The sequence below is a fragment of the Cricetulus griseus genome, chromosome 4 (assembly GCF_003668045.3).
Source record: "Cricetulus griseus strain 17A/GY chromosome 4, alternate assembly CriGri-PICRH-1.0, whole genome shotgun sequence".
In the NCBI taxonomy this organism is placed as follows: domain Eukaryota; kingdom Metazoa; phylum Chordata; class Mammalia; order Rodentia; family Cricetidae; genus Cricetulus; species Cricetulus griseus.
Window position 1 is genome coordinate 69,228,318 of NC_048597.1, and position 13,951 is coordinate 69,242,268.

A 13,951-nucleotide genomic window follows, 5' to 3' on the forward strand; every position below is an offset into this window, starting at 1 on the left:
AGGGTACCTGCCATGAGAAAAACTATCTTTGAATAATAGACATTCCTGTTATCTTGATGAGGTAACATTGAGAACCTCACCTGTATGCACACTATTTTTACTTTTTCATAGTCATCATTGTTACAATGCAGTGCATTCTAGGCAACCCTGGCTTTTTCACCTCTTTCTCCAGAAGTTCATGAGGAAGTGCTAGACCTACAATCTATCTCCTGAATATTAAGCAATAAACATCCATGAGCGTGATAGCTAAGTATTACATATATGCCAACTCACCACTATATGCTAAACTAATTAGCAATACACCAAAACAGTTCCTGTCCTGCTTCCTCATTTATCTCATTCACTGTGGTCACCCATTGCTATCAGCTGAAACACAGTAATAGTCAGCTTCATCTTCAGACTGGATGTTGGAGATGCTTAAGTAGCGATGAGCCCTAGAGCTGGAGCCAGAGAAGCGATCAGGGATCCCATCCCCCTTGTTGTGGCTTCCATCACTACTCAGATACATCACATACTTAGGAGCCTTGTCTGGTTGTTGCTGGAGCCAACCAATGCTGTAGGTGCTGTGCTGACTACTCAAGGTGCAGGAGATTTTGATTGAGGCTCCCAGGGAGGCAGAGGCAGAGGGTGACTGAGTCAGCACAAGTTGGGAGAAAGACCCTGAAAATAGAGAAACACATTATATACTCAGGTAACAGAAGAGAGGAGAATCTGTCTGGCTGTCAGATAGTTTCCCTGAATTGGGATCAGGGTACAGATGACTCCTGACCTGTGCAATGAAGGAGGAAGAAGAGGAGAGGTATCCAGGCCATAGTGTAGACACCGCTGAGCTGTGCTGAGACAGTCATGATGTAGGTCTCTCTTATTCTTCAACAATTCTCAGAGAATTGAAGGGATCCTTCATGCAAATTTTTCTTGGCTAACCAAATCCATTCTTTACTGAGTATGGCCTCAAATGTCTGGGTATCACTTCCTGCTTGAGGCTGCCCAAGGGACCACAGTGCCACCAGCTGCTGGGCCTGTTGAATCCTTAACAGTCATAAACAGATAGGTAGTTGTGTTGTCAGCTCAGTGTCCTGATTCTTCAGAGGAACCTATAAACCCCACTGAGCCAGATGTTTTCAGGTCAGAGTTCTACTAGAAATTCTAAGAAGAGCTAATGCCAGTACTCCTCAAATTGTTCCACACAATAGAAGCAGAAGGGACATTGCTAATCTCTTTTTAGGAGACTATAATTACCTTGGTATGAAATAATTGATCTGATCCAGGTCTATTGTGTCTGTGTCCATAGCCTCATCCCAGGTTGTGAACATCACACACTTTCTGATCAAGGTCAAAAATACTTGCCTGCTCTAGGCATCGTATGTAGACTGAATTTGTGAAGATCTCTTTATCCAGGGAATTCTCCCATACAGACTGAGGACACAGAAATAACCTCAATGAACTCCTTCCTAGATGGCACAGGAAGCCATCCCTTTTGATATTTCCTAGGCAGACTTATTCTTAGAGACATATTGGTGAATATTGTGTCTAGAAAGAGAAATTTTATACTGCACAACTCTCTTGCTACATTAGATATATAAAATTTTTTAAAATTACAAGGCAAAACAAACCAAAAATTATAGAACGAGCACAAATTAGAATGGAAAAGAAAGCTTGTCCTTAAATTAGGATCAATGAAGATTAGTGAGGAGTGACTGTATGCTTAAAGGTAATGCATGAAAACCTGCCTATAACTTATCTGACGGAGAAATCATATGTAACAGACACAGAGTAGGAGATGGATTTTCAGAAATGGGACAGCCATAAACTTATACAAAAATTAATGAATCAAGAATGAACAACTCATGAGTGATTTTGTGAAAATGCCAGAGAGACAACAGGTGGAGCTTTCTGTATTATGCTTTAGCTTATCCATGTTTAAGGAGGTCATACTACATATATTTTACTTGTGAAACCCCTCACCTCCAGACTTAGAGAATTTGCAAAAGATTTGTAAATAGACAGATATTGGGGTAGCATGCAGTAGCCTCAGCATTGCCCTCAGCCTTTTAACCCTAGAGCCCCAGGGCAACCTTATGTTTCCAGTAAAATGTGACAGGAAACTGTGAGTCCCTGTAAATTGTTGGGTCAATCAGAGCACAGAGGATGGGCAAGGCTACTTCTGGAACCAGTATAGAAAGAGAGGATCAGTAACTGCTCTAGAGTGTCATTCCCCAGCATCACCACAGCACAGGAAGAGTCCCTAAAAAGATACAGTTAATAGGACAGAGTCAAGAAATGATTGTGTTAATTCCAAAGGCAGTCCTGTTTAATGTCCATGGTACCTGACAGAGATGGAGAAAAGCTGGGAAATGTGACAGGCATTCAAGTCATGAGGTAAATTTCCAGAGATCCCCCCTAGCCTCTGTGGTTCCCCGGGTATTGGGAAATAGAGAATCTGTGCATTGTGAGTCTTTTCTTATCACCATCACCACCTCCTTACATCTCTTCATCACAAGGACAATCCTAATGCCAGAGAGACTGGGACAGACTTGAGGAAACACCTGCTGAGCTGTAACCTGTAATTCTGGACAGAGAATGGTACAGGAGATTACATGTGATTCAGGAGTCAGGCTCAGGTCATGTCAATTTCTGAGGTGTACACAGTGCACCCTGGACTATGGAATTTTTCTTCAAATGTCTTCAGGAATGAGTTTTCATTGCTCAGTTATAGATTCCTTAGTTCCTCTTCAAAATTGCTATTAACTTTATGTTTCTAAGCATTAAAGTATTATCATTTTAATCTTCATTGTTTTTATGTCTTTTGTGCTATTTTTGATCATTATTTACCCTCTGATTTAAAAACTATCAGCAATTGTTCTTCAATAGGCTTGTAAGCTTTGTGAGTAAAAATATCTTTACAATATTGATAGAGATCCTGATCCAGCTCGGTGCTAGTGTGTATTTTACTCATCCATGCTGTAACTTTTCTGGTGTATAATAATAAAAATGAGGTATTTGATTTTGAGTGTTGTGACACAGGGTTCCTAGAGTTCATCATCAGACATGAAACAATACTTCCCTTTTGGTCAAATCACCTCTTTCTAGTACTGTTTTTTTTTTTTCTTTTTGGGAAACATGAGATACACCTTGCTTTGGGAGTATTTAGTTTCAGATTTTATAGTCAATAAACCTGTATTAGACATTAGTAACTATGTGGAGTGGTTTTTTTTGCCACAAAATGAAGCTCTAGATTTGGCTCAAATTTAATTAATTAATGTTCTTTAATGGTAGAGAATACTTTGCTGAAAGTTTGACTGTGTCATGTTCAAAAACCCTGGGATCTGTGTTACTCTGATGGGTTGCATGCCATGCTCTATATTTTGACAGAAGGAGAAAGAAAGAAGAATTATCAGCCTGGAGGTGTGGATCAGTATTAGAGAACCTGACTAGCCTGTGTTAGGACCCGTGCTTTAGACCCAGAGGTGAAAAATAAAAGTATTTTTGAAGCACTGAAAAATAAGACTTATTTTAGGTTCTCAGAATTCTTGTGGCTGCTATTGATCTCATGCGACTCTAGTTCTGGATGATTTCATAGCCTTTTTTAGTCTCTGCAAACACGGGGTACACACATAAATGTATAACTCTGTATGTGTGTGTGTGTGTGTGTGTGTGTGTGTGTGTGTCTGTGTGTGTGTGTGTGTGTGTGTGTGTGTGTCTGTGTGTGTCTCTGTGTGTGTTTATATATATGAAGATAAAATTATCATTCACATCAAATTAAAATAAATATTTTTAAATTAAAATATTTTTTCTGATTGTTGGGTAGTGGTGCCACATGCCTTTAATGCCAGCGTTTTGGAGACAGAGGCAAACAGATCTCTGTGAGTTTCAGGCCAGCCTGGTCTAAGACAGTGAGTTCCAGAATCACCTCAGTTATTGCACAGAGAATCCCACTATAAAAAATAATATTTTTCTGAATATTATTTGTATGTATACATGATGTAATATCTTCCTTTTATATACTAAGGGACATTAAGTCTTCTCTTTATTTTGATTAATTTGGCTAAGATTATTTCCTATCTTGTTTATTTTTCAAAGACCCAAGTCCTCATTTCATTGGTTGTATGTGCTGATTTCTTTTCAATCAATTCACCTCTGATTTTCGTTCTCTCTTCTCATCAACGGTTTGGGATTTGTTCTGATTTTTCTAAGATCTTCAGATGCATAATTAAGTTCTTTGAGATATATTTAGAAGTAGAAGGTTAGGTTTCTTAGGTAACTTAAAGTGACAGGAAACAGAAAAGAGATAAAAGTTGAGAGCCTGGCCTTCATCAGGGTGAATGGCACATGACAAGATAGTCCGAATTTCAGAGTTGACTTCTACTGCTTTAAGGAGTTCGGGGACTCTGATCCCTCTTAAGCACTTCTAGATGCCATAATGGGCTAAATAGAAGCACCATCAATGAGAGTGTCCCAGAGGGGTGTGTATCAGAGGGGCCAAAATAGATTCTAACTGATGGCAAAGTCCCAGAACATGAGTCAGGAGGAAATTACTGTACAACTTTGAGGGGAACATTAAGATACACAGTTAATGAGAACAAATTCCCTTAACAACATTATATAATATAAGGTTAAAGATAATATTAACACAAGGTTAGATGCAATTGTCCAATTGCCTTGACTATTTATCAGAGTGCTGTAGAGGGGTAATGTATCTGTAATCAGATTGTTACATCAGACTGACTTCTGCATAAGGATTAAGCACTTGAACTTTGTAAAAGAAAAAAATCAGTTAAAACCATCATTTCATTGACAGCTTAAAAGAAAAATAAAATCATAGTGAAGAATTTTTATAAGACTATTCTGCAAAGTGTCCAAAGACATTGCTTCCTCTTTCTGAATAGCTATCCATTGATGCAAGACATATATCTTTGAGTCAGTTATTGTTTACATGAATAGACCATTATAAACAGGAATTTATAAACATTAATCATCAAACATGTAATTTCTAAGTCCTACTTACCTTCTTCCATAAACTTTTCCATAGCTTTGTGCTTATCTTTTATTCTTTTATCCTTCAGACAAAGTTAACATACAAAAATCTATCTTAACCCAAAATAGTAACCACCTTTTTTCCAACAACATAACCTTACAAGTTATATCCATTTAAAGGTATTTTCTCAAACATACTATGTTTAAACTTTCTATTTTAAACAAGAGTCTAAACTATGTATACTGCATGTTGAACCAAATTGAGATTACCTGTATATACAGAGTGCACTATTAACCCCTTGTTGTTACAAGACTTTTTTTTTGTTTCTGTTGTTCTTTTTTTGAGAAAGGTTTTCACTGTATGTCACTGACTGTACTGGAACTTTCTCTGTGGACAAGGCAGGCCTTGATCAGTCTCTGCCTCCAGAGTTCTGGAATCCAAGTTGTGTCCCACTACTACCATTTTTAGTTATAAGTTGTAAGCCAATATTGGTATTTTACAGCTTTTGAAACCACATTCCCAATGCTCTCATTGACCCTGAGATGAAGAAAGTTTGCATTTCAACAAGAGCTTCAAACTAATCTGTAACCTTCAATGGGGAAAAGGTTTTGTAAGCAAGAACAAGGTTAAGTGTCAAGTGAGTCAGACATCTGTAATTACATTCATCCATTTTCATTTTTATAGATAAATATATTTTCATTAAAACAGTGTAACTACCATGAGATAAAAGGGAGTAATCACTTCTCAAAATATTTATTTCTTAGCAGTTCCTAAGTGTATAATTGCATTTTCCTGGGATTATTCTTCTCCCTGTCACAGAGTCAGGACTGGGACTTAGAAGGAAACTTAACATGCTTAGGTCTAAGATGGGAAAGCCATATTGCATGTCAAGAGCCAGCTTTTTAATGAAGCAAAATAGCATGTGAAAAGTTTCCTATATTATCAATATGCAAAAGATATTTGGATCACTCTAAGACTGAACCCAGTCCATAAATCATTTGTGTGTGTGTGAAGCTTGGAGCATTCAACCTGAAAAACTTCACAAGTATTTTTTTTTCTTATAAAGACATTAAGTTGAGCCTAGCATAGTGGTGCATGCTTTTTAAAATTATTTTTAAATTTAATTATTTGTTTTACATACCAACCACAGTTTCTGCTCTCTTCTCCCATTTTTTCCCTCAACCTCCCTTCTACCCCTCTTCCACTCCTGTCACCATTCAGAAGAGATGAGGCCGCTCATGGGAGCCAACAAAGCATAGCATATTAAGTTGAGGCAGGAACAATTTCCTCCCCCTTGTATCAAGGCTGAGCAAGGCATTCCACCATAGGGAATAGGTCCCAAAGAGCCAGATCATGCATCAGGAACACATCGTGGTCTAACTTCTAGGGGCCCCAGAAGCTATGAAGCTGTCACCCAGATGCAGAGGGCCTAGCTCAGTTCTTTGCTGATTCCATAGTGGTCATTCCAGAGTCTGTGAGCTCCCATAAGCTCAGGTTACCTATTTCTGTGGGTTTGCCCATCATGACCTTGGACCCCCAAATGCTGATAAAATCCTTCCTTCCTCTCTTCAAGTAGATTCCTAGAGCTTGGTCCAGTGCTTGGCAGTGCTTGGCATCTGCTTCCATTGGTTACTAGATGAAGGCTCTGTGATGACCATTACAGTAGTCACCAATCTGATTCAGTTCAGGCACCTTCTCTACTATGACTAGGAGTCTTATCTGGGGTCATCCTTGTGGGTTCCTGTGAATTTCTCTGACACCAGGTTTCTCTGTAAGCCCATGAAGGCTCCCTCTATCAAGATATTTCCTTTTTTTATTCTCACCTCTGTCTTGCTGCCAAGTTGACAATCCTGATCTTCATGTTCCCATCCCCCAATCCTCTCCCCTTTACCTCTCCCTAGCCCCAAGGTTACTCAGAACATTTCATCTATTTCCTGTCCCAAGGGAGATCCTTGTGTCCCTCTTAGGGTTCTCCTTGTTACCTAGCTTCTCTGAAGCTGAGGATTGTAACCTGGTTATCCTTTGCTTTATATCTAATATCCACTTATGATTGAGTGTATACTGTGTTTGTCTTTCTGAGCCTGGGTTACCTTACCAGGATGATTTTTTTCCTAGTTCCATCCATTTGCCTACAAATTTCATATCCTTGTTTGTAGCACTGAGTAATGATCCATTGTGTAGAAACACCCCATGTTCTTTATCGGTTGTTAGTTTGAGTAGCATCTAGGTTGTTTCCAGGTTCAGAATATTACAGATAATGCTGCTATGAACATAGTTGAGCAAATGCCCTTATGGTATAATTGAGCATCTTTTGGTATGTGCCTAAGAGTGATAATACTAGATAATGCTGATAAATCACCATCCTGATTTCCAGGATGTAAATGGCTGTACAAGTTTTCACTCCCACCAGCAATGGAGGAGTGTTCCTCTTATCCCACATCCTATTCAACATAGGCTGTTACTACCATTTTCAATCTTGTCCATTCTGACAGGTACAAAATGGTATATCAGGTTCCATATGATTTGCATTTCCCTGATAGCTAAGGATGTTGCACACTTCTTTAAGTACATCTGGGCCATTCAAGATCCTTCTTTTGAGAATTCTATGTTTAATCTGTACCCAATTTTACAATGGGATTATTTGGTATTTTGAGTTCTTTATATATTTAGATATCAATCCTCTGTTTAATGTGGGGTTAGTGAACATCTTTTCCCATTCTGTAGGCTGCTGTTTCGTCTTATTGACAAGGTCCTTTGCCTTACAGAAGCTTTTCAGTTTCAGGAGGTGTCACTTATTAATTATGGAACTCAGTGTCTGTGCTACTGGTGTTATATTCAGGAAGTGGTCTCTTATTTCAATGCAATTAAAGCGATGTCCCATATATATATATATATATGTGTGTGTGTGTGTGTGTGTGTGTGTGTGTGTGTGTGTGTGTGTTTTACCATCCAGTTATGCCAGCACCATTTATTGAAGAAGTTTTCTTTCCTCCATTGCATATTTTTTGCTTCTTTGTCAAACAATAGTGTGTTCATAGGTTTGTGTATTCTGTCAGGGTCTTTGATTCACTTTCATTGATCCACATGTCTATGTTTTTCTTTATGATAAGTCTATAGTAGAGTTTGAAGTCAGGGATGGTGATAACTCTAGAAGTTCCTTTGTTGTACAGAATTGTTTTTGTGATCCGGTTTTGTTTTTCTCTTTTCCGCATGAAGTTCAATATTGGTCATTCTATGTCTGTGAAGAATTTTTTTTGGAATTTTGATGCAGATTACATTGAATCTGTTGATTGCTTTTGTGTACATAGCCATTTTATTATGTTATCCCTACCTATTCTTGAGCAAGGGAGATCTTTCGTTTTCTGACCTCTTCCTCAATTTCTTTGTAAAAGACTTAATGTTCTTGTTATATAGTTCATTCACTTTTTTAATTGAATTACCCCCCAAATTTTATATTTCTGTGACTCTTGTCAAGGTTGTTGTTCCTCTAATTTCTTTCTCCACCCATTTTCACTGATACATAAGAGGGTACTGATTTTTAGTTAATTTTATATCCAACAATACTGTCTGTATTTATCAGTGTAGATGGTTTCTGGTAGAATTTTTGGGGTCACTTATGTATACTGTCATATTATCTGTAAATAGTGAAACTTTGACTTATTCCTTTCCAATTTGTATCCCCTTGATCTCCTTTAGTTGCCTTATTGCTCTAGCTAGAACTTCAAGTACTATATTGAATAGATATGAAGAGAATGGACAGCCTCCCCTTGTCCCTGATTTTAGTGGGATCGCTTTTAGTTTCTTCCCATTTAGTTCCATGGTGGCTATCTGTGTTTCTGTGTATTGCCTTTATTATGTTTAGGTGTGTTCCTTATATCCCTGTCCTATCCACAATCTATATCATGAAGAGGTGTTGGATTTTATTAAAGGCTTTTCTGCATCCAATGAGATGATCATGTGATTTTTATTTCAGTTTGTTTATATGATATATTATATTGACAGATTTACATACGATGAACCATCCTTGCATCTCTGGTATGAAGACTACTTATAGTGGTGGATGACTTTTTTAATGTGTTCTTGGATTCTGTTTGCCAGTATTTATTTTTGTATCAATATTCATGAGTGAGGTTGGTCTGTAATTCTCTTTCTTTGTTGCATCTTTGTTTGGTTTGGGAATCAGGGTAACTGTGGCCTCATAATAAGAATTTGCCTATATTCCTTCTGTTTCTGTTGTGTGGAACAGAAGAGCTAATTATTATTAGCTCTTCTTTGACATTCTGATAGAATTCTGAGCTGAAACCATCTGGCTCAGGACATTTATGTTTTGGAGACTTTTAATGACTGTTTTATTTCATTAGGGGATATAGGTCTATTTAAGTTGTTTTTCTAGTCTTGATTTAATTTTAGTATGCATTTCCTATAAAGAAAGTTGTCTATATCTTTTAGATTTTTCAATTTTGTAGAGAACAGGATTTTGTTGTATAACCTAGTGATGCTCTGTTTTCCTCAGAGTCTGTTGTTATATCCCCCCTTTCATTTCTGATTTTGTTAACTGCATATTCTCTCTCTGCCTTTTGGTTAGTTTGGATAAATTTTCTGAAAGAACCAACTCAGTTTTAATTGATTCTTTGTATTTTTCTCTTTGTTTCAATTTTATTTATTTACAGCCCTGAGTTTCATTATTTCCTGCGTTTTACTCCTGCTGGGTGAATTTGCTTCCTGATTCTCTAGAGCTTTCTGGTGTGTTGTGAAGTTGATCTGTGTGTTCTTCCCCAAAAATCTTTATGTAGGCACTTAATGCTATGAACTTTGCTCCTACTACTGCTTTCAATGCAGCATTGTGTACCATGGTTTGGGTATGTTTTCATAGAATTATAGGAAGTCTTTAATTTCCTTCTTTATTTCTTCCTTTACCCAGTGGTGGTTCAGTTGAGAATTGATCAGTTTCCACAAGTTTGTAGGCTTTTTACATTTTGTGTTGTTGCTGAATTCTAACTTTAACCCATAGTAGTTATTCCAGTTTTCTTATATCCATAGAGATTTTCTTTGTTGTCAAGTATGTGGTGATTTTTGAGAAGGTTCCATAACTTAGTGAAAGAATGTAAATTCTTTTGTGTTTGGGTGAAATGTTCTGAAGATGTTTATTCAGTCCATTTGAGCCATGATATCTGTCAGTTCCTTTTTTTGTCTGCTAAGTTTCTTTCTGGCAGTTATATCCACTGGTGAGAGTGGGGTGTTGAAGTCTCACACTATTAATGTGTGGTGTTTGATTGTGATATAAGCTTTAGTAATATTTCTTTTACAAATGTGGGAGTCAATTATATTTTTTGTAGTTCTTTTTGTCATAATACTCTTTTTCAACCTCTTTTTAAACATTACAGGAATTTTGCTTGTTTTGAGGCTAGAGATTTGTTTTCTTATGGTGTGTGTGTATGTGATTCTCTTGATTTTATTTCATTTTTCTCTATTTGTTTTGTTTATTCTGATTTGTCTTATTTTCTGTAAAGAAAAATAGCATTTGTAGTTGGATGGATAGAGAGGTGGGAAGGATCTTGGAAGATATGATAGAAAGAAAATTGTGACCAGAATACACTGTTTGAAAACTAATTTATTTTTCTTAAAAATTAAATAAATTAATGTAAAGTTAAAAACCAAAAACTACCACTCAGAAGAGAAACAACACAACCAAATATCAGCAAGATAATGACTTTAACTAACATACACATTTCAATAGTTAATTTAAACAACAATGTTCTCAATTTTCCAAATAAAAGATAGTGAAACAAAATCCTACCCATCTTAGTTGTAAAGATAAGCACTGCTTTAGAGTAAAAGTTGGATAAAGCATTCTAATCAAATGGTATCAGGAAGTAACCAGGCATTGATGTCCTCAACCAGATGAAATACAATTCAAATGAGACATAATCAGAAGAGATGAAGACAAACATTTCATTCTAGTAAAGGGAGCAGTTATCCTAAACTGATCTCTAGAGCCCAATTTCATAGAAAATCTGATACTGGAATTTAAGAAACAAAATAGTATCAATCCAGTTATACTCCACATTGTCCAATAGACAAGCTATCTGAACAATAACAATAAAACACAAACATAAAGCAGAACCATTGCAATGAACAGAAATCATACATAAAATTAATTGGACATAATCTACAGATGATTTTATCTACAAACCAAAGAAAGTATTTTACACTCAGCATCATGTAGAAGTTCTTCTATAATATACCATATTATGAGAGAATTTTTGCATACTGAAGAAACTGAAATTATTTCTGATGTCCTATTGGGATAAAATATGATGAAACTTAAAATTTTCAGAAAACCCATTTTTAGTAAATACACATTCATGGAAATTAACCAACTCATTGTGAACAAGGGACAAAATAGAAATCAAAAAAGAAATTTAAAATTTTCTGAAACAAAATGAAAATGAGGCGACAACATAAATCCTATGGGACACATGGAAAATGATGATATGAGGGAAATTTACAGTCCCAAGTGTCTACTTAGAAAACTCAGAAATAGCACAATTCAATGGCTTAATGGCAAAACTCTTTTGAAAAAAAATGGAAAAGCAAAAACAAAATAAATCAAACCATGTCAATGGCACGTGTAGACAGATGTTTCTGTCCAGTGTAGTCATGAAACCATTGAGTTCCAAATAATCACACAGATTCTTATATTAATTATAAACTGTTTGGCCTGTTGCTCAGGATTATTGCTACCAAGCTCTTACAACTTAAATTAACCCATAATTCTTATCAATGTTTAACCATGAGGCTTGGTACATTTTCTCAGTAAGACATTCCCATCATGCTTCCTGTGTGTCTTGCTGGCTACTGCATCTACTGTCTTTCCTTTTCCCAGCATTCTCCTAGTCTGGTAGCCCCATCTACAACTCCTTCCAGGTTACTGGCCCATCAGTGTTTTATTAAACCAACATTAGTGACAAATCTTTACACTATCCCATATTGGCAAGAAATAATAGTAATCAAAGCAGGAATCAATATAAAAGAAAATCATACAAAGAATCAGCTAATCTTAGAGATGGTTATTTGAGTGGACAAAACACATTGGCAGGAGAAAAAGGTCTCAATAAAGAATCATATACAAACAGATGAAAATTTCCACAAACGTGAAAGAAAATTAGAATTTTATGAGGGAATATATTAAAAACCAATATTCCATGAATCCTTAAATCCTAAGATCAATAAATTAATTTCTACACTCCTCCAAACTGAAAATTTTAAACTAAGAATTTAAGAATGAAATCTGATAGAAACAAGTGAAAGAACCTAAACAATAACAAAAAGCCCTCATCTTTAAAATAAATAAATTAAAATATATCTATAATTCTAGAGTGACTTATCTCATGGCACTGGGTACTTATAATGTGTTTCCGTGTTTGTGTGTTTGTGTGTGTGTGTGTGTGTGTGTGTGTGTGTGTGTGTGTGTTTTAATTTTTCTTATTGCTTGCTTATTTTGTGTAGATCCTCTACTTTGTCTTTGAGTCCTGATATGTCAGCTTGATTAACTCTGCTTTTTATGGCTTTACTTTGAGTTTTCTAGTTGAGAAGCTGGGGTTGTCAATTTCATCCCCCTTTCAAATTGAATCCTCTCCAATATTTCTGTCTCCTTACTGAATTCCATTCTCAAGTCCTGATTTGTCTTTGTCATTTCCACCAGTCTTATGTTTGTATTTCCTGTGGCATCATTCAAGCATTTAAGAGACATCTCCTTAATTTTATTGAGCCATATCTTTGTGTCTTGTTCTTTTAAACTCCCAGCTTGTTGGTTCTTTTGGTTTATTCTCATTGTAGAGAAACAATGAAGTGTGAGGTCAGATGTCTCAACTTGGCAAATAGATATGAAAATTTTTCATCCAGAATCTACAATTCTATAAAAGTAGTACTGTAAAACTTAAGAGTAAGGTCCAACAAGTAAGTCAGCTGCTGTGTAGGTGAGATACCTTTGGTCCCAGCAATACCCATTCTTTTATCAATGGTTCTCTTAAACTAAGATGGCAGAGTACAGGCTTTTCAATATAAATTCTATTACTGGTAAGCAGTGCAAGAGTCCTAGATGCCCATTTATACAAATTATAAATTTTGAGACTTGTTAATATCCATAGCATATGATTAATAAATCAGAGATTCAATAATATGCACAGAAAGAACACAACTGATTTCTACCTTTACAAGTTTAATGGACTGTGGTTGAGGATGTTTTCTAAAATACACATTTCAGATTATAATACCAATAAATTATTTTCCAAATTCTTTCCATTAATTTATGTTATATTCCTGAGTACATATATAGTCTGCTTAGTCTCTATAATGTAACTTATACATCTTTTATATTCATTTAATGATGAATTAGTATGTACATCACCCCTTTAATAGGATAAATATCCAGGTAGCTTAGAAATATATTCCTAAGAGACCAGGCAGGAGATGATAATATTGACAGTCACTTTACTTGTGTGAAATCCAATAGAGCAGATTGTATGCTGACAAGTGAACAGTATGAGCCCTCAATATAGAGACTCAGCTCTTTTCTGTTTCTCTCACAGAGCAGCTGGTTTCTGCTTCTTCCTATCAGCTGGTCCTTGTCAGAGTTGTTTTTTTCTCCCACTGGGTTTTTCTGAAAGTGACTCTCCCCAGTCTATTTCTTACTCTTGGAGCAAAGTTTAGTAATCTGAATGCTCTAAGGATATTCAAACCTTGTGTCCCCATCCTTCTTGCAACATCATCTTTATTTTGTTCACAGATATGTCCTATGGGTAGAAACAAACTCTATCAAATTACCCCAATTCTCTCTGTCTGTGTCTCTTCTCTGTCTCTGTCTCTCTATCTCTCTCTGTGTCTCTGTGTGTCTCTCTCCCATTTCTCTCTCTCTCTCTCTCTCTCTCTCTCTCTCTCTCATACACACACACACACACACACACACACACACAC

The 13,951-nt window shown here is 36.3% G+C and overlaps 1 protein-coding gene across 1 annotated transcript; it reads right to left on the reverse strand.

Moving 5' to 3' along the window:
• Nucleotides 1-349: 349 nt before the first annotated feature.
• LOC100761106 (immunoglobulin lambda variable 4-69) lies at nucleotides 350-812 on the reverse strand. Its single transcript, XM_035444135.1, has 2 exons — nucleotides 770-812; nucleotides 350-660 (listed from the first exon to the last, which is right to left on the reverse strand). The coding sequence occupies exons 1-2, from the start codon at nucleotides 810-812 to the stop codon at nucleotides 350-352; spliced, it is 354 nt and encodes a 117-aa protein (XP_035300026.1).
• Nucleotides 813-13,951: the final 13,139 nt, after the last annotated feature.